At 35.7% G+C, this 20,681-nt stretch overlaps 3 protein-coding genes across 3 annotated transcripts; 1 reads left to right on the top strand and 2 right to left on the bottom strand.

Annotated features, from left to right (window-relative positions):
• Positions 1-10,449: 10,449 nt before the first annotated feature.
• Positions 10,450-12,650, top strand: LOC107418229 (leucine-rich repeat receptor-like serine/threonine/tyrosine-protein kinase SOBIR1). The gene has a single exon (XM_016026910.4). The coding sequence runs from the start codon at positions 10,521-10,523 to the stop codon at positions 12,423-12,425; it is 1,905 nt and encodes a 634-aa protein (XP_015882396.2). The 5' UTR covers positions 10,450-10,520; the 3' UTR covers positions 12,426-12,650.
• A 237-nt stretch (positions 12,651-12,887) lies between these two features.
• On the bottom strand, positions 12,888-15,397 carry LOC107418232 (protein MHF2 homolog). Its single transcript, XM_016026913.4, has 7 exons — positions 15,304-15,397; positions 15,145-15,193; positions 15,016-15,056; positions 14,683-14,725; positions 14,472-14,525; positions 14,092-14,205; positions 12,888-13,401 (listed from the first exon to the last, which is right to left on the bottom strand). The coding sequence occupies exons 1-6, from the start codon at positions 15,325-15,327 to the stop codon at positions 14,102-14,104; spliced, it is 315 nt and encodes a 104-aa protein (XP_015882399.1). The 5' UTR covers positions 15,328-15,397; the 3' UTR covers positions 12,888-13,401; positions 14,092-14,101.
• A 3,889-nt stretch (positions 15,398-19,286) lies between these two features.
• On the bottom strand, positions 19,287-20,544 carry LOC107418227 (protein JINGUBANG-like). The gene has a single exon (XM_016026908.4). It carries the CDS (start codon positions 20,494-20,496, stop codon positions 19,348-19,350), a length of 1,149 nt encoding a protein of 382 aa, XP_015882394.3. The 5' UTR covers positions 20,497-20,544; the 3' UTR covers positions 19,287-19,347.
• Positions 20,545-20,681: the final 137 nt, after the last annotated feature.

The following is a 20,681-nucleotide window of genomic DNA, read 5'->3' as shown; positions in this document are numbered from 1 at the left end:
AATGTATTTTGTAACAATATATATGTTCATTATAATAATAGTTGTTAGTGTGACTAAAAGCAAAAAAAAAACACAAATGCAAAAGCCCCAACCTCTTCATGTTACCTCCACCATTTTAAGAAGGGGAAAAAAAAAAAAAAAAATGAAAGCACAGAAAGGGTCTCCATGCAGTGACATCCTCTTTCTGCATATTATATAACCCTGTCATGGAACACATGGAATTTCGATTCCTCACCATTAATAAAAACATTCTACACGTATTTTCGTTCTTCATTTATGTTCTACCGTGCCACACTGGTTGCCGTCCAAACTAAAATGGATTAGTTTTTTGAACTTAAGAAAACATATTGTTCTAACTAATTTGTTCATATTTTGATGGTATCTTTGCTTAAGTTCGATGTAGGGGACAATTGAACAAACAAATACATATCATTCACCGGATCAAAGGAGTAGTTCATTTGCTTTTGATGACATGGTTGAAGCACCGTCTTATCGTATACATACGATTTCCTGCAAGTTATCTTGATTCTACAGTCAAATAGTGCATGTGGTTAAATTTCATTCGTACTTATATGTATGATGTGATTTTACGCTCTTTGTGTTTATATGTTTTCTTACATGCTTGTAGTCATTAATTCAAAAAAAATAACAAAAGAAATACATTCACTCGTCAATGAATTTAGGTAAAAGCTATAGCATATTTCTTTTACTAATCAATGAAGTATCTCAGAGCATCTATTGGATTAGTTTTTAGAACTTAAGAAAACTTATTGTAACTTATTGTTCTAACTAATTTATTCATATTTTGATGGTATGTTCGCTTTAAGTTTGATGGAGGGGAAAACGGAACTTAAAGATACATATACTATACACACGATTTCCTGTGGGATATCTTGAATTGGAATCATATAGTGCATGTGGTTAAGTTTCAATCTTAATTATATGTATGATATAAAAATGATTGGATTATAGACTCTGGAAGTTCAAATCATATGACGGGAGATAAAGAGAAGCTGCAAAGCATGACAGAGTATAAAGGAGGGCGTATGGTGGTGACGGCAAATGACTCAAGATTGCCGATAGCTCACGTTGGTAAGGCAGCAATCATGCCTCGTTTTAGTTGCCATCAAGTTCAACTGCAAGATGTCTATCATGTGCCAGGAATGAAGAAGAATTTGCTGTCAGTAGCTCAACTAACAACTTCAGGAAATTATGTATTGTTTGGACCTGAGGATGTTAAGGTGTATCGAGACCTTAAAATCTCTGGTACACCAACAATGAAGGGGCGGCGATTGGAATCTATCTATGTGATGTCAGCAGAGTCTGCCTATGTAAACAAGACAAGAAGGAATGAGACATCAGACCTTTGGCACGCACGGTTAGGACATGTCAGCTACAAAAAGTTGAAGGTGATGATGAAAAAGTCAATGCTCAAGGGTCTTCCCCAACTCGATGTCGGTGTCGACACAATCTGTGCAGGGTGTCAATATGGCAAAGCACATCAACTACCATTTGAAGATTCAAAGTTCCAAGCAAAGGAGCCTCTGCAACTCATTCACTCTGATGTCTTCGGGCGTATCAAGCAGTCATCAGTTGGAGGCATGCATTATATGGTGACATTCATTGACGATTTTTCAAGGTACGTCTGGGTTTTCTTTATGAAAGAAAAATCTGAGACCTTTTCAAAATTTAAGCAATTTAAGGAAAAGGTAGAAAGAGAATTAGGCAAAAGGATACAATGCCTACGCACAGATAATGGGGGAGAATATACCTCAAGAGAATTTATACAATATTTAAGAGAATACAAAATAAGACATCAATTGACGTGTCCAAATACTCTGCAACAAAATGGTATTGCGGAAAGAAAGAACCGACATCTTGCAGAAACATGTCGGAGCATGCTACATGCAAAAAGTGTTCCAGGAAGATTTTGGGCTGAGTGCATGAATACAGCAGCTCATGTGATTAATAGGCTCCCTCAAGCAAAGTTAGGATTCCTCTCACCCTTTGAAAAACTGTGGAACATAAAACCCACAGTAAGCCACTTTCGAATCTTTGGCTGTGTCTGCTATGTGTTTGTGCCTTCTCACTTACGCATGAAGTTTGATAAGAAGGCAATAAGATGCATTTTTGTCGGATATGATAGCCAAAGAAAAGGGTGGAGATGTTGTGACCCTAATACTGGACGATGTTATACTTCACGAAATGTGGTGTTCGATGAAGCATCTTCTTGGTGGGCACCTCAAAATACAGAGTTGCCAAATTCAAAGGAGATTGAGGTCAAGCTGCAACAAAATATGGGGGAGCAAGAATATGAAGCATGCCAGCCAACAAATGAAGGAGAAGACGAGCCGACTGTAGCATACGAGCCTACGATATCATCTCAAAGTCCCTGGCGGTCTGGTGTACATCAAGGAATACCAGAGAACATCGGGTCGAATCTTCAACAAAATGACGAAGAGACAACTCCACAACCAAGAAGATCAAGTAGACAACGAAGACCAAATCCCAGGTACGCTAATGTAGTAATAACAGAACTGGAGGATATAAAAGAACCTACATCATATGAAGAAGCATCTAAATATCATGAATGGAGAAAGGCTATGGAAGAAGAAATTTCTGCATTAAATCAAAATCAAACTTGGGATTTGGTGCCTAAACCTAAAACTGTAAAACCCATATCCTGTAAATGGGTTTATAAGATAAAAACTCATCATGATGGATCAATTGAAAGATATAAAGCTCGTTTAGTCGCACGAGGATTCTCACAGCAATATGGACTAGACTATGATGAGACGTTTAGTCCAGTAGCAAAGATCACTACCGTACGTGTTCTACTAGCACTTGCAGCAAGTAAAGACTGGAAGCTGTGGCAGATGGACGTGAAGAATGCCTTCTTGAATGGAGATCTAGACAGAGAAATTTATATGATACAGCCAAAGGGTTTTGAAAGCAAAACTAATCCAGAGTACGTGTGCAAGCTAAGGAAGGCACTTTATGGTCTAAAACAAGCTCCGCGGGCATGGTACGGTAAGATTGCAGAGTTCCTTCTTCAAAGTGGATATATAGTATCTTCTGCAGATTCTAGTTTATTTGTGAAGACTGAAGGAACAAAACTAGCAATAGTGCTAGTATATGTGGATGATTTAATTATCACAGGAGATCATGAAGATGAAATCTCTCAAACAAAGAGAAATTTATCAGTTCGCTTCCAGATGAAGGAACTTGGGGAGCTCAAGCACTTCCTTGGACTCGAAGTTGACCGAACAGAGAAAGGTTTATTTCTTGGTCAACAAAAGTATGCAAAGAATCTATTACAAAAATTTGGAATGTTGGACTGCAAGCCAATATCAACTCCAATGGAGGTGAATGCTAAGCTATCTGCATATGAAGGAAAAGACTTGGAGGATGCTACTATGTACCAACAATTGGTAGGAAGTCTTATCTATTTAACACTGACGCGGCCAGATATTTCATTTGCAGTTGGAGTTGTAAGTCGGTATATGCAAAGTCCAAAGAAACCTCACTTGGAAGCAGTCCGACGAATATTAAGGTACGTTAAAGGCACTATAAACTTGGGGCTTCTATATAAAAGAGGAGAGGAATGCAAGTTGGTTGGTTACTGTGATGCCGACTATGCAGGAGATCATGATACACGACGATCGACTACTGGATATATATTCAGCCTTGGTTCAGGAGCAGTATCTTGGTGCAGTAAAAGACAACCAACTGTGTCTCTGTCAACTACAGAAGCAGAATATAGAGCAGCTGCTATGGCAGGCCAAGAAGGTATGTGGTTAAGACAACTACTTAAAGATTTACATCAACAAGTTGACTATGCAGTTTCTCTCCATTGTGATAACCAATCAGCAATACAATTGGCGGAGAATCCGGTATTTCATGCAAGGACAAAACATGTGGAGATACATTATCATTTTATCAGAGAAAAAGTACTGCTAGAAGAAATTAAAATGCAACACGTTAAAACAGAAGATCAACCAGTAGACTTATTCACTAAAGCACTCAATATTACCAAGCTTACAAAGTTAAGAGAAATGCTCAACATGGTGAATAGAGAATCAATCAAGAGAGTCGACATTGAGGGGGAGAATTGAAGGGTCAATATTGACCTAGAAGATTCTAGAATTAACTAGTATATTTGATATACTTGGTTGGAAGTCGAGCATTGGAATTTGTGAAAAAAATATCTAAAATTGAGGATGAGAGCAAGGACACAGTAGAGAAGTCTAGAAGCTTTGAGTAGGCCAAAGCAACCGACTTTGTCAAGTATAAAAGGAAGCTTTGGCTTCCCTGCTTGGTGAGCTACACAAGTGAGCTCCAAGGAGGCTCTCGGTTGGTGTGAGTGAAAGAGCTACTCAATTGAGTAGAGTAGGCTCCTAGAGAGAGAAAGAGAGAGAGAGAGAGCTCTCATGTTATAGTTAGTAAATAATGTTAGGTGTTTATGTGTTGGTGTCTAAAAGGTTATTGTGTATGTGGGTCCTACTGCATATATGAGTATTTTATAGTGTGTTTATGTATTTTTTTTAAATTATTAATATACGAGAATTGATTTATTTTCTCCCCCAACAATTTGGTATCAGAGCGGCGTTAGATCCAATGGAATGGTAGTTTAGTGGGTCTTGTAATTTAGTTTTGTTGTCTTGGTTGGTATAAAAGATTGGTATGTAAGAGTTTGTTAGGGACCAAAGCATAAGCGTTGGTGACCACAATATTGAAGGAGACGATCAAGAATCGTGTGGTGAATGGTTGAAGACCACGAGTGCCAGAAAGGATGGTCAAGGACCATGAAAGTTGCGAGGCGATCAAGGATCGCGGTGACACATGGAGGCAGTCTGGGACTGCGATGGCAAAAGGTGGTTAAAAACCATTGTTGGAGGAGCTTCGTATGATCGTGCACAATCTGAGATTGTGGAGCTTGTTGTTTGGAACCAAGCTTGTTTGGTGTGTGAGCGGACCATCAAACCACGATAGGTAACCTTCAAAAGATGGAAGGTATGTGGAAGCTCAATGGTATAAATTATAATATATGTGGTCGTTGCATATGGAGTTTTATTTGCAAGGATAGGATCTCTGGGAGATCCTTGGAGGCGATTATGTCGCCAGTAAATATTGCTGCTTTGATGAAGTGAAATGATCAAAGCTGGTAAGGCATGTTGGTAATTAAGACTACCACCGAGGAGATAATATATCAAAGCCTACTGGAGATGCCAAGACACCAAAGGAAGAATGGGATAATTTTTCAGCACTCAAGAAGAAAAGAAAGAATGGGAAGTCAATATTGAGGGGGAGAATTGAAGGGTCAATATTGACCTAGAAGATTCTAGAATTAACTAGTATATTTGATATACTTGGTTGGAAGTCGAGCATTGGAATTTGTGAAAAAAAATATCTAAAATTGAGGATGAGAGCAAGGACACAGTAGAGAAGTCTAGAAGCTTTGAGTAGGCCAAAGCAACCGACTTTGTCAAATATAAAAGGAAGCTTTGGCTTCCCTGCTTGGTGAGCTAGCAAGGGAGCTCCAAGGAGGCTCTCGGTTAGTGTGACTGAGAGCAAAGTTTTGGTAGAGTCTAATGTGTGTGTGTAAGTGGTGTACCTATTAAAGTGAGTAGAGTAGGCTCCTAGAGAAAGAGCTATCTTGTCCAAGTTAGTAGTGTCAGGTGTATAGGTGTTAAAGTGTTTTATAGGTTATTATATATGTGGATCCCATTGAATGTATGAATGTTTTATAAATATATATATATATATATATATTTATATATATATATATATGTAAAAGTTTTGTAGAAGTCATTTCATATGGTATAAGTCATTATTTTCTCCCCCAACATTTTGTTACATGCTTTTAGTCATTAACAACCAGGATTTTTTGTAGGTAGTTTCACTATCATAATAGTAGGAGGAACATTGGGCCACTATTTATTTTAAGTTCACATGTATTCATTTAAACTTTTGCAGACAGGAGATACAATCATTTTCCTCTATCTTGCAGTAAATCATAGGTATGACTAAATTTAGAAGAGGCATTTCTTCTCAATTCCACATCTAATAACATGTTCTCCAAACATAAGGCTAATGGATTAAGAAATTCTTCTTACAAAGATCTCTCTCTCTCTCTCTCTTTCTCTCTCTCTCTCTATCTATCTATATATATATGTATGTATGTATATATATATTACATATATATATATATATATATTGTTAAATTGTTTTTCTGCCATCCAATCAAAGACTAGGTCAAAACAGATGCTCTATAACTTGTCCCAGATAAGTGGATTTTTTTTTTTTGTTATCTTGTTTGTGGTTAAAAGTGTTTAACAAATACCCAGGGAATGAACTTTGGTTGCTGAAGGTACTAATAAATACTTAGACAGCTAGTTTAGTGTCCAAAGAGAATCCAATTTTGCAATAAATAAAAGCAATAAATGACTTGGAAAATACCAGAAGTGTCATGCTCTGGAAAATATGCATAATCTTACAAAAATGGACTTTTCTTATGCAGGTATTTGGCTATAGATGTGTAACTTTACATCACACAAATGCAGATTAGATGAGATCACTTTGAATATTATTTTTTAGAAACTGAATTTTTTAGACTACATCTATCCAACCATCATCTTGGAAACTATTGCTAACCATATCTACACAAAATTTAATTGAATCCAAATCAAATCAAGAGGAAAGTGATGATAAAAAGCATTTGTGATGGGTGTCCAAAAACACAAGATAAAAGAAAGGTAATTTTGATCCTAAATATTATTCTCTGCATCCATAACAATTATAAAACAATAATTGAAGAGGGATAAATATGGAAAAATACTCCTTTGCCCCAAAAAAAAAAAAAAAAAAAAAAAAAAACACCAAACTAGACTAACCAGAAAATTGCCGTGTCCTACCTTGCCTTTGGGATCAGGATCACCCATATAAGCAAAGTTAAAGCAAGAATCACAATGAACCATCTTTCTCAAACACTTTTCCTTCTGTTTTGATATCAAATTTCCATCAACTTTTTCATTATTTTCTTCCTATAATGGCCATGCAATTGTAACTTTTTGCATTTTTATTCTCAAAACCCATTTCAAATCCATTTTTTCAAGAAACTTTGAAATCGGCAACTTATGCTTAAGAATTCTAAGTCACAAATCACATGGAACCGAACAAAACAAGATTTTCATAAGAGACTTCAACTTGCAAAAAAGATCATGAAAATTTTTGATTGAAATTGATTGACTTTCAAATAGAAAATGTGATTCCCAACAACAAAGGTAACAACATATTGATCTGCTAAAAAGAAACAAACCCCTTCTACACGTATTTCATAGCCTGTTATTAATCTTCCAAACTTTGTCAATAATCTACCACCACCTCTTCATATTGCAATAACGAAGCAACCGAGAAGTTATTATATGATTTGCACTTGCCCCTAGGTATGTTCTTATCAATTTCTCATACTCATAATGTTCACCTAGGGGCAAGTGCAAATCATATAATAACTTCTCGGTTGCTTCGTTATTGCAATATGAAGAGGTGGTGGTAGATTATTGACAAAGTTTGGAAGATTAATAACAGGCTATGAAATACGTGTAGAAGGGGTTTGTTTCTTTTTAGCAGATCAATATGTTGTTACCTTTGTTGTTGGGAATCACATTTTCTATTTGAACATGGAACCGAACAAAACAAGATTTTCATAAGAGACTTCAACTTGCAAAAAAGATCATGAAAATTTTTGATTGAAATTGATTGACTTTCAAATAGAAAATGTGAAATTGAAATTGATTGACTTTCAAATGTGAAAATGTGAAAGTCTTTTTTAAATTATTTTTATAAATTTTGTTTGCTGTTTGAATGGATACTATCTCTTTTTTTTCTTTTTTCAATTTTAATTTTGAAGATTTTAATTTATGAGTTTTTGTCAGTAAAAGTAAAGAGGACGTTATGAATATGAGAAATTGATAAGAACATAAGTGGAGGCAAGTGACAAATCATATAACAACTTCTCAGTTGCTTCGTTATTGCAACATGAAGAGGTTGTGGTAGATTATTGACAAAGTTTAGAAGATTAATAACAGGCTATGAAATACGTGTAGAAGGGGTTTGTTTCTTTTTAGCAGATCAATATGTTGTTACCTTTGTTGTTGGGAATCACATTTTCTATTTGAACATGGAACCGAACAAAACAAGATTTTCATAAGAGACTTCAACTTGCAAAAAAGATCATGAAAATTTTTGATTGAAATTGATCCTTGGAAGAGGCATTTCTTCTCAATTCCACATTATCTTGAAAGCTATTCCTAACTATATCTACACAAAATTTATCCAAAATCACATCAAGAGGATGATAATGATGATAAAGAAGCATTTGTGATTGGTATCCACAAACACAAGATAAAAGAAAGGTAGTTTTTGTTCCTAAATCTCCTTCTCTGCATCCATAACAATTATAAAACAATAATTGCAGAGGGATAAATATGGAAAAATACTCCTTTGCCCCCAAAAAAAATAAAATAAAATAGAGACTAGACAAACCAGAAAATTGCCATGGCGTACCTTGCCTTTGACCACCAATATTAGCAAAGTAAAAGCAAGAATCACAATGTATTATGGCCATGCCATTGTAACTCAAAACCCATTTCAAATCCATTTTTTCAAGAAACTTTGAAATCGGCAACTTATGCTTAAGAATTCTAAGTCTAAAAACACAAATCACATGGAACCGAACAAGACAAGATTTTCATAAGAGACTTCAACTTGTAAAAATGATCATGAAAATCGTTGATTGAAATAGATTTGACTTTTAAAGAGAAAATGTGATTCCCAACAACAAAGGCAACTACATAGTGATCTGCTAAAGAGAAACAAACCCCTTCTACACGTATTTCATAGCCTGTTATTAATCTTCTAAACTTTGTCAATAATCTACCACAACCTCTTCATGTTGCAATAACGAAGCAACTGAGAAGTTGTTATATGATTTGTCACTTGCCTCCACTTATGTTCTTATCAATTTCTCATATTCATAACGTCCTCTTTACTTTTACTGACAAAAACTCATAAATTAAAATCTTCAAAATTAAAATTGAAAAAAGAAAAAAAAGAGATAGTATCCATTCAAACAGCAAACAAAATTTATAAAAATAATTTAAAAAAGACTTTAATGTAAGATAAAGTATATTCCTAATTAAAGGTCAAGATTTTTTTTAACATTTAAATCAACAAAGATAATTGGTATTGAAATTCCAAAGTAATAAGAAAGATCAAAGATGAAAGTCATAGAAACATGAGCATCACATAGTGGTGACTTTTTTGGCAACAAGCCAACAAGCAGCAATTTAGGAATCAAGACGGTGGGGTCTACCAATGCACGTCAATTTCACACCCGTAGCTTACGAAATGATCTAACGGCCAGAATTATCCAGAAGACTTTCTAAGTCTTTTGTAGCGTTGACTTGACCTGGCCAAAAGAAAATTAACGACGACTCCATGGAAGACTGAATGAAGCTTCCTCATTCGTTTATTATCTGTCCAATTACATATCAACATATCATCATTTTCATCCATTTGGAGGTGCTTTTCACTTCAATACCGTGTTGGACGGTTTGATTGTAATTGGACGATTAAATTTTTTTATTTTTATTTTTTTTCTAGTTTTTTAGCCAGAAAGGAATAATAAAAAATGATTTTCTATTTTTGTTTTAAATAATGTCGCACGATTGTGAAATTTTTAAGGATGTTTAGAATTATACAATGAATGGTTTTTACTGATGGGCAAGTCAATTATATAAAGATTAAAAAAAATAGTTAGAGAGACAGAATTAAAATAAGATTAAAAAGAAAAAAGAGAATATTATTAAGAAAATAACACACATGCAAAGAAAGGAATTTTGTCTCTTCTTGAGAAGAAAATTCATGTACCCATTTCAGGAAAATACCAATATATTTCTCTCTCTCTCAGTTTTTTTTTACTTAATATCAATATTACTTTTTAATGAATAACAGTTTCCAACCAAAAGGTTAGCTTCACTAAATTTAACATTAGCAATAGCAAATGCTTTGTTCTTAACGAAACTAAAATTTTTTAAGCTACTCATATTCATTATTCTATCACGATAACAAGATCTAACTTACTGTTAACGATTATTTTAACTTGATAGGGAAACAAAACTCATATAATTGGTTTTTTTTTTTTTTATTTTTAATCACTTCAATTTTACCTGGTCAACTTTTTTGGAGCATGTTTGTTAGTTTGGACTTTATTTTATTTTGGTAATTTGTTAGTTTGGACTTGTGTGAATATTCAAAGTAGAAAGATTATGTATAATTCAAAAAATATATATATTCAACAATTTCCCATCCCTTTACTCGGTAAGTGAATGACCATGCAATTCAAATTGGGTCCCACTTTCATATATTCCACAAAGCCTGCGTCTATAAAGCAAATAAAAACAGCAAAAAAACCAAATTGAACCGTGAAGAACTTCAAGCCCGGCTTACCAATCCCACTAATGGCAGCCTTTCCCGGCAAAACCCACCTCTTGTTCTTCTTCTTCACCTTCCTCTCCCTCTTCTTCTTCATCCATGCAAGACCCAGTTTGGATCCTTCAGATCTCAAGGCCCTGTCAATCATTCAAAAAGACTTGGGCATCAATGGTCAACGCCGAGCTTCCTTCACCGCACCATGTAATATTCCTGGTGTTTTCTGTGAAAGAAGGCTCTCAGAGAACAACACCTATGTTCTCAAAATCACTAGGCTCATCCTCAATTCCCAGAGGCTTACCGGTTCTCTGTCACCGGAGATTGGAAAGCTGTCTGAGCTTAAAGAGCTTTCTCTGTCTAACAACAACCTCGTTGACCAAATACCATCTCAGATACTTGACTGCCGGAAGATGGAAATTCTCAACCTTGGAAACAACAAGTTTTCCGGTGAAGTTCCATCCCGACTATCTTCTCTAATCCGCCTTCGAGTCCTTGATCTTTCTTCCAATAAGTTTTCCGGGAATTTGAGCTTCTTGAAGCATTTTCCCAACCTGGAAAAGCTTTCCATAGCTGAAAACCTTTTCACCGGGAAAATCCCAGCTTCCATTCGATCTTTTCGCAATCTCCGGTTCTTCAACTTCTCCGGAAACCAGTTCCTCGAAGGTTCAATGCCTAGCATGAAGAGGTTGGAATACTCAACTTCAGAGGTTCCTAAACGTTACATTCTTGCTGAGAGTCCAACGTCCGGAAGAAACAGAAGTTCAGCAGCAGCAGCACCTTCAAAAAGTAACTCTACAAGTGCTGAAGCTCCAGGTCCGTCGACTCCAAAAACTCACAAGAAAAAAGAGAACAAGAAGAAGCTAATTGGTTGGATACTAGGATTTCTGGCTGGAGCTGTAGCTGGAACTATATCCGGGTTCGTCTTTTCTCTGCTATTCAAGCTGATCTTGGCTGCTGTCATGGGTGGAGGCATGGACAAAGGCCCTGCAATCTTTAGTCCTTTAATCAAAAAGAAAGAGGATTTGGCTTTCTTGGAGAAAGAAGAAGGACTTGCTTCGTTGGAAAAGATAGGGCAAGGTGGTTGTGGAGAGGTTTACAAGGCTGAACTACCAGGAAGTAATGGCAAACTGATTGCTATAAAGAAAATTATTCAACCACCTAAGGATGCAGCAGAATTGACAGAGGAAGATAGCAAGACTCTGAACAAGAAAATGCGTCAAATCCGGTCTGAGATTAATACTGTTGGTCATATCCGACACCGCAATCTTCTTCCTCTGTTGGCTCATGTTTCTAGGCCTGACTGCCACTACTTGGTGTATGAATTCATGAAAAATGGTAGCTTACAGGACAGGTTTGGTAACGTTGAAGCAGCAGTTCAAGAGTTGGATTGGTTAGCAAGGGTTAAAATTGCTCTAGGAGTGGCTTCTGGGCTTGAATACCTTCACATGAATCATAACCCTCGTATAATTCACAGAGATCTTAAGCCAGCAAACATACTTCTTGATGATGATATGGAAGCTCGGATTGCAGATTTTGGGCTTGCTAAGGCAATGCCAGATGCTCATACACATATCACATCTTCAAATGTTGCAGGAACTGTGGGATACATAGCACCGGAATACCATCAAACACTCAAGTTCACAGACAAGTGTGATATTTACAGTTTCGGAGTGATCCTTGCTGTTCTGGTCACGGGAAAGCTTCCATCTGATGAATTTTTCCAGAACGGCAACGAGATAGGTTTGGTTAAGTGGTTAAGAAGTGTGATTTCAGAGAGTCCTCGAGAAGCAATTGATCCGAAGCTAATGGGCAATGGCTTTGAGGAGCAAATGCTTTTAGTTCTAAAGGTTGCTTACTTTTGCACTTTGGACAATCCAAAGGAGCGACCCAACAGTAAGGATGTAAGATGCATGTTGTCTCAGATCAAGCACTAGGTGTGTATGGAAATGTTTTTAAGGTTGTAGGATTTGTAACGCATGTAATAAAAGTTGTAAGTCATGCGTTTAAATGGTCTGTCTTTCACTGGGTTGGTTGCTCTGGATACTTCAAGGTTTATGTCTCCTAAGTTCGTGTTTAATACATCAATGTTTTGTTCCAATTTTCTATTTTAAAGCAAGATAGATTATAAAATCTTTGCATGTTTTTATTCTATATTATCACTCAAATTTAGCAAATATGTTCTGTGTGGTACCAGGTTGATTGTTTACAAGGATAGGATTAAAATATTTTCTGTATTCAGTCAATTGGTGTAAATATTTATTGAGACATGTTGATTCTAGTTTGCATACAGATAGACAAAATTAGATAAAGAACCACTGTTTGTTTAATCACAAAGGGACTACAAAAAAGACGATAATATCTCACGGCCATGAATCTTAACAAAGAAAGCACCAAGAAGAGAAAAGTGGAATGTCATCATTTAGAGATAATATTGATACTCATGAGCACATAGATCCTTGTGACTAATAAGATTATACACACCAGATTACCTAGAAAATTATTAAAACAAAAAATTAAAAAATTTAAAAAAAGGAGGAAAAGAATTCTTCCAATTATACAAAGAGAGACCAAAATGAAAATATGATCATTAGAAAATCACCATTCACAACCAGGTTTAGACATAGTGTTACTAAAACTCGTTTTGGATAGATCCATGCAAGCACAAGGCTCCCAAGGTTCTTAATGGACATAGCAGGTAGAATTCTCTAGTCCATTGACGATATCAAACATCACAAGCAAGCAAAACCATCAAGACAGCAAGTTGGAGATCCCTACATACCATTGTTATGATATATAGCTCCACAAAATCAATAATCCAGACCTCCCGTCCAAGAAAACATTAATCCAGATCTCCCCCATCACAATCGATGCAACAGATCAACCTAATTCCAAGCAAAATATATTTCAGGCCTGCAATGAAACAAATATCAGGCATCAAATGCCAACAAAGGCTCTAATAAAAAATATGACCTTCATGTTATGTAAGATTAATATTTAATAGGCATAAGAAACAATTCTCTCTAATGTGATGGCATTAAGCATTTGAATCAAAATGGACGCACGAAAAAATGATGTTGGAGTCTTATAAGAGTGCATTCTGAAAGAACCTTGGAAAACATTTTATGGAAGTGCTGTTTCCACTAGGAGTTTGTGAAAGCTGAGATAGCTCTACACCACTCTGTCTTCCTAATCTGGGTTTTGATCCCAGTTACTGAAGTTTAAATACTTATCAAAAAAATCATGTCACTGCTTTTCATTCTTATTGGACAACATTGTTAGTGCCCTTTTACATCAACCAATAAAATTTCATATTACCTTTTTTCTTTCTGATGTAGTGCCTTTTTAGTTCATCAAAGTGCGCTCATCTTTCCAGACATGAGATACTAATAGAAGCCTATCTTTGTGACCTTATGACAATAATAAAAGCTGTAATTCTTTCTCTCTCTCTCTCTCTCTCTCATAATTTATATATTCACTTTAAAAACCACCAATCCAGATTTCCCTAAGAAGATAGTAGATGAAACTCCCATTTTCACTGTTTGTCTATACATGTACTAGCAATGGTGCTAAAGATAGATTAATCTGATGGGTTAATCTTACCTTAAATGCCTCAAAAATCCAGGAGTAACTGTGGAAGAATTCTCTCCAAATGAGTTGCTTCAATTTTGCTGACCCCCTCTGCTTCCGCAATGGTAGCAGCACGCTGTACAGCCTCTGCCTCAACACAATGTCAGTACGAAATACTATAGGAAAAATGCAAAAACAAAAAACATTGGAATCTCCAATTTTGTATACCAAAATTGGAATACCAAAAATATAGCACTGCTTTGTTACTCTGCATTGGATCCTAATGTACCTCATACATTTTTTAACTAAGATGCTAGTGTAGTGCATCACTATGGCATTTAAAATTTGGTAAAGTTGGAATCTACAGTATTAATCAATGCAAAGAGAACCCAAGTAGAATAAGATAGACCCACCGGTGATAAAGATTCGGAGAAGTTCACAACTCAATTTCAGCGCATTTCCATTAGCTGCATCAGAAAAAAAAAGCGTAATCAATAAACAAATATTAAAGGGGTAAATTACTTGTAATTGCTTGCTAATCATTCGGTCCATAAAATTGCAAAAAGGACAAAAACCCAAGTAGAATAAGAGATAGAAATAGAATAAGAATTAGTGATGGTATACCAGATGATGTTGACTTAGGTTTCTTGGATGTTCCACCTCCAACCTAGAACCAAATCCAACTTTTTTAGTGAAAACAAGGAACAGCATTTATGCAAGACTATAGCGCATATATATATATATATATATATACATACTAAGAAAAACGCAAATAAGTCACACCCAAAAAAAAAAACACAAAAAAAACCAATCCACAAATTTATACAGTAATTAAAGTGACTAAAAACTTTCAGCTATTCTGGTACTTTCTCAACTATAATCCCACTAATTTTCAAAAAATAATACACGAATTAACAAACAGAAGCAAGCAAAAGGGTAAGAAATTTGTACAAATACCTCGCAGCCAAAAGCATCGGCTCCTTCGTTTTTCTCTCGCTCTGCGATTAAAACACCAAAGAAACCAAAAATTAGAGACTAGAAAAAAAAAATTGCTGGAAAAATTAATCAACGGCAAGAAATTTAAACCGAGGGCTCTTCTGGTCCAGACGAGCTTGAAAATGGCATGGATCAGATCCTGGAATCGAAAATCGTATTGCCAAAAAAAAATATATATATATCGTAAACATTACCATGAAGATGATAAAAAAAAATTAGTAAAATATTTGGAAAATTAGAGTAATTTACAGGATCGAAGGTGTTGTCCTCCATGAGAATTTTGAGGGAAGCAAAGCCTCGTCTTCGTTTGGCTTCTGTCCACTTTTCGAGTTTCTATGTGGTCCTCCCGCGCAAATTTGTGCTCTCTTTCTCATGCCGTCTGGACTCGGCTCTCGGGCCTCCGGAATTCGGTTCTCGGGTCGATTTCTCGGGCAAGGTTAATACGATGTCGTTTAAATGGAGTCTTTTTAACAATCTGGAAGCGGATGGTGGAGATCACTCACGATTTCGTAGTCGTACGTCTTCCTTAAAACGACGCCGTCGCGTTCGTCTCCTTCGCATCGCTAAAACCCTCTTGGGGGAGTTTGGCTTTTTTTTTTAATTTGGAAACCTTAATTGGAACAACAATGGCGAGCCTCTTGCATAGGTTAACCAAAAACAGAGCCAGTTTAAACATCGGTACGGCTCTCAAAGCTCATATTCTACCGAGGCCCATACCTTCTCTTCTCTCCCAACAAACCCTTCCCAACACTCTCAAACCGGAGCTAACAGAAAACCAAATTTCTCTTTTGGGTACTACTAGTAGTGGAGGAAAGAAGGATGAAGAAGCTTCTAGGTGCTTGCATATTTTCCCCAATTTTCCATTTGGGTATTGCTTGAATTCTGTTTCTGCGACTTGGGTTGAGAATTTGGGTGCGCGCGAGACAGAGAAGGTGGCATCCGATGAGGATGCACGGACGGTTTGGGCTGATAGTGTGAAGAAGAAGAGGAAGAGGAAGATGAACAAGCATAAGTATAAGAAGCTTAGGAAGCGTCTTCGTCGAAAGGCGAGAGCTTGATGTTTTTGTCATGGAGGTAAGATTAGGTTCAAGCTTCATCAACTGGTTAAAGGAGTTTTTTTATGTATATTTTTATATACTTATCGTGATATATGATATTTATAGAGGTAGATTAATTGTTAGAAGTTCAGTTTTCTAGAAGTTTGAACGAAATTGTGAGAATCTTTTTGCTTGAATTACAGGAATGGGAAATAATTGAGACGAGAATAAGATTTATGTGTTATTTTAGTCTAACAACTTTATTTTAGTGGCTCAAAGTTGCATTCTTGATCTGATTACCAAACTCTTAATATAATCCGATTTTTTTTAACATATGAGCTTTGTGTATTTTCCTCATTCTTTATTTCTGGTTCTCTATACAATTTTTTTCCTTGCTTTTATAGTGAATGATTTTTGGCTAGAATCACTCTGTTAATTCTACTTTGAGACAGAGATAAACTGATTTCCTCTTTTAATGTGTGAAAATTATATAATTGCATAACCTACGTTATTCATCTTTGATGAGTTTGTTTATTAGGTTGATAATTGCTTCCCGAATTTTGTAGCTATCGATAATATTTTTATGCTTCTAAACTTTCTCGCTGGTACAGCATATCGATAATATATTTTTTTTATATTTTTTTTCCCTGATCAAGAAAGTTATACTTCCTATACGGAATGCTCGAGAGCTTAGTTGGTACAGTTACTTGTAAATAACTAATTTGATAGCAAGTTGTTGTACCTGATGTTAAGTCTCTAATTGTCACTAGGCATTGCTACTTTCTCATAAATAGATGCATAATGATTTTAAGCTTTTCAGTTAAAATCAGTTTTTTCCTCGTTTCTTAGATTATGTACATTATGTACATCTTTTAATGATTGGGAGGGACACGAAGTATATCATTGGTGCCTGTGAATCTTCATTCTATGATACATTTTAGAATTCATTGTAGCCCGGTACTTTAGAGAAAGTGAAAACCGTTCTCTTGAAGAACTTGATGTTTTTTCTTTTCCTCATACCAAACCCAATGTTTATTTTTCCTGCTCATGATTTTCCAAGTTATATTGCATCTTCGTTTGATCCCAAGTCTTGAAAATTGCTAAGATTATGGAACACTTGTAATTGCATCGTGTCAATGATACTTATAATGCCTGGATTAGGGTCATACAGCTTGCCTAAATTTGATTAATTGGGTATCTTAGCATTTTGAGCTCCTGTCTCCTCATTAAATCAGAGGTGTTGGATTCCTGTTTCATTCATTTTTACAAAGATAGTACAGCACTTCTGGATATTATTATTCTCAAAGTACTGACATGGGACAGTGTTGATTCCATGAGAAATATTTGAGGAAAACACAATGCTCAAAAGTTATGGAAATTACAAATAAATGAAACTATTTATATATTGTTGTGTGGAAATGTATGGATAGAATAAAATATTTGTTGGGTTTTATATGAAATTTCTGTTCCTTTAATAGAATGGACTGGATATTGGATAGATTCATTCTAAGCCCACCCTCTTAGATATGCATAACTAAACCAATAATTAGTGAAGCATTTGGTACATCCAATCTGATTTCTCTTTTGGATCTGATCTCATATAGTCTCACTAAAGCAGGATTTTGTAGCTTGCATAAACCAGAATATGATTTTTAAGTGGTTTAAAGCTCTCTCTGCACTTTCTTTTTATGAATAATAATTTTTTTTGTTGTTTATATATATTAAAAAAGCAAGGAAAAAGAGGCTTTGACACAATGATTCATTAATCTTCTACTTAAAAACTGAATGACTAACCTGGTCTTGTTCTTTGTAAAGGAATAAAATTTGGGGGTAATGTTTTAAGCTTTTGAAAATTTTAAACAGAAGGCAAACAAATGAAGCTATCTCAAACAGTAGACTGCTGCCGAGGATAATTATGTAAGAAAATAAATAAATAAATAAATTATAAATACATTATCAAACATTGAATCTGCTTGGATTAGTGTCTAAAGCATTAGTTCTTTGTTTACAAATGACCCTCAAAAGTCACTGAATAATGGACTAAAAAACTTTGATTAAGCCAAAAACATGAAGATGGGGACATAATTGTTCTGCCTCGTTCTTTTTCATTGTAACTTCTCTAAGGTGTATTATGATGCTCAATTACGTAAGCCCTTACGCAAAAAAAAAGAAAAAATTGGGCCATCTTTATGCTATTATTTTATTTATCTGTGGGACGAAAACACGTTTCATTTGCAGTTTAATTTTTAATTAATTAAAATTTTGTTTGTGAAAAGTGGGCTTACATGTTCCCACTTTGCCGGAACGTAAATTAGACTTTTAATTCACAAAAGGGCTGGTGAACTAGCTGACGATCGATCTGTCAGCTTTTTTCTCGATTTTTTAAAGTTCAAAAACGTTCTGTTTGAGTGCTTTTTCTTCAGGTTTCGCAGAAATTGCTTCTCTCGCAATAATAACATTTGCACATGGAATTTGCAGCTTGATTGTTTCTTCTTTTTTTTTTTTTTTTTTTTTTTTTTTTGTTGTCTTGTTTCTTTCTGTTTTTACTTTTTAGTTCCATTTTTTCAAGTTGAAAGCATATATAAGATATTGGCATGTCTCAATTCTATAGATAAAATTGTTTTTGAAAAATACTTTCAAAACCGACCTAGCTTGAAAAACACCCTAACAAACATTTCCTCTCTTTTTGTTATTGCATTTATTTATTGTTGCAAGTTCTTTTCTAAACTTTTTTGGTTTCTGTGTAATAGAGAGTTTAAATAAATTTATAGCGCCGAAAAGAGATTGGTGGGGTGGGGGGAAGAGTTTATATTAAAAGCTGAATCATGAATCATGCTTGTGAAATTAAGAACCTCTGGTTTTTTCCATTTTTTAATTAATGTTATTTAAGGTTTATATTACCAATCACACTTTGAAAAAAGTAACATTTTATAAAAAGATGAAATACATTTTGATGTCAACCTATGAACTAGACACAATAATTTCAACTAATTAGTAACATAATTTTATTTATATATGCTCCATGGTCCACAGACCATATAATATGATTGGACGAACCAATAAAAAAAAATAAAAATAAAAAAGAAGAAAAAAGACAACCTTAATTAATCAAATAATTCTAACTTTAAGGTTGGATTAAAATTTTCTATAACACTAAACAACAAACTTCCACAGGTCAAATTCACATTGTAACAATTGAATATGGGTGACATCCTTTTCTTTCCCTTTTATTTAATTATTTATTTTGTAATTTTAATTAATTTTGTGAACCTATCAAACACAGTGACCTGCTGCTAATAATAAGGTTTGGTAATACAGAGACCTCCCACAGTTTAATTTCCCCACCTAAACTCCCACTACAAACCTTCAAAACGACACCGTTTGATTCACCATCCCAAACTGCCACTAAACACTTCACAGGCTGTTCATGCCCTTCCAATGTTCCCATACAGTGAAACTCACCATCCTTACCACGTCGCCATATCCTCACCGTGCGATCAGATGACCCGCTAATTAACAAATCATCAACGGTCGTTAAACAAAGTACAGCTCCTGCATGACCACGCAATTCCTCCACGAACACCATGCTACTCGAAATCCCACCGTCGGTTTCCCTCCCCCAGACCATGATCGAACAGTCGCAACTACCGGAGAACAACGCCGTTCCATCACCGTTCAAAGCGAGAGCATTCACGGTTGATTTGTGCTTGTCCAGTGTAGTTACCATGGAGTGCTTTCTCTCTTTCTCATCTCTTTCCCAAACTCTGACAGTCCCATCCGCTGAGGCCGTATACACCATTCCGTCATCGGAAACAGCAATGGCATTAACGGCGTCGTTGTGAGCTTTCACTGATTCCAAACACCGGAGCTCCGACCCGCACCAGACCTTGAAACTTCTATCCCAAGAAGAAGAGTATACCAAACCACCTCCACCGACCACCAATCCGGAAACGGCGTCGTAATGTTCGATCCATAGCTTCTTTTGATGTCTACGAACGCGGACGTAGTTCTTCGGCAAGATAAAACGGTGAAGACGGTCTTTTACAGTGGGTAAAACGGACAAGAGACGGTGTCGTTTTGAAGACGTGATTTGCCAGATACGGATTTTGGAGTCTTGGTGAGCTGTGAACAATTTGGTGTTTTGAAACGCCATGGATTTTACTGAGCCGGAAGATGAATCATCGTTGAAAGTGTCGACGTGGGTGTAGTCGGATAAGTCGAAAACGTGGATTTGGTTTGATGAAGCGGCGTAGAGGATGTTATGGTGGAGCGCGAGGCAGTTGATTGTGGTAGGCATTGAAAAGGAGAAAGAAAAGAAAATTGTTTTAGGAAATGGAATGAGAATGAGAGAGTGATCGTTGAGTTTTGTTGGTTCAGAAGAAAATTGTTGGGACACAGTGGGCATTATATTTATAGAGTTGCGGAAAGTCGAGATGTTCTTTCTGGTGCACGTGGAGAGCAATGGGGAGTTCAATTGCCACGTGTCGACTCAAGCAGACTGAAATTGATTTTGTTTTCTTCTTGTTGAAATGAAGGGATCTGATTGGTCTGTGAGTTTGGACTTGTGAAAATTTAAAAACCATTTTTAAT

Source organism: Ziziphus jujuba, chromosome 2 (genome assembly GCF_031755915.1).
Source record: "Ziziphus jujuba cultivar Dongzao chromosome 2, ASM3175591v1".
Classification (NCBI taxonomy): domain Eukaryota; kingdom Viridiplantae; phylum Streptophyta; class Magnoliopsida; order Rosales; family Rhamnaceae; genus Ziziphus; species Ziziphus jujuba.
This window is presented reverse-complemented; position numbering and strand designations above follow the sequence as displayed.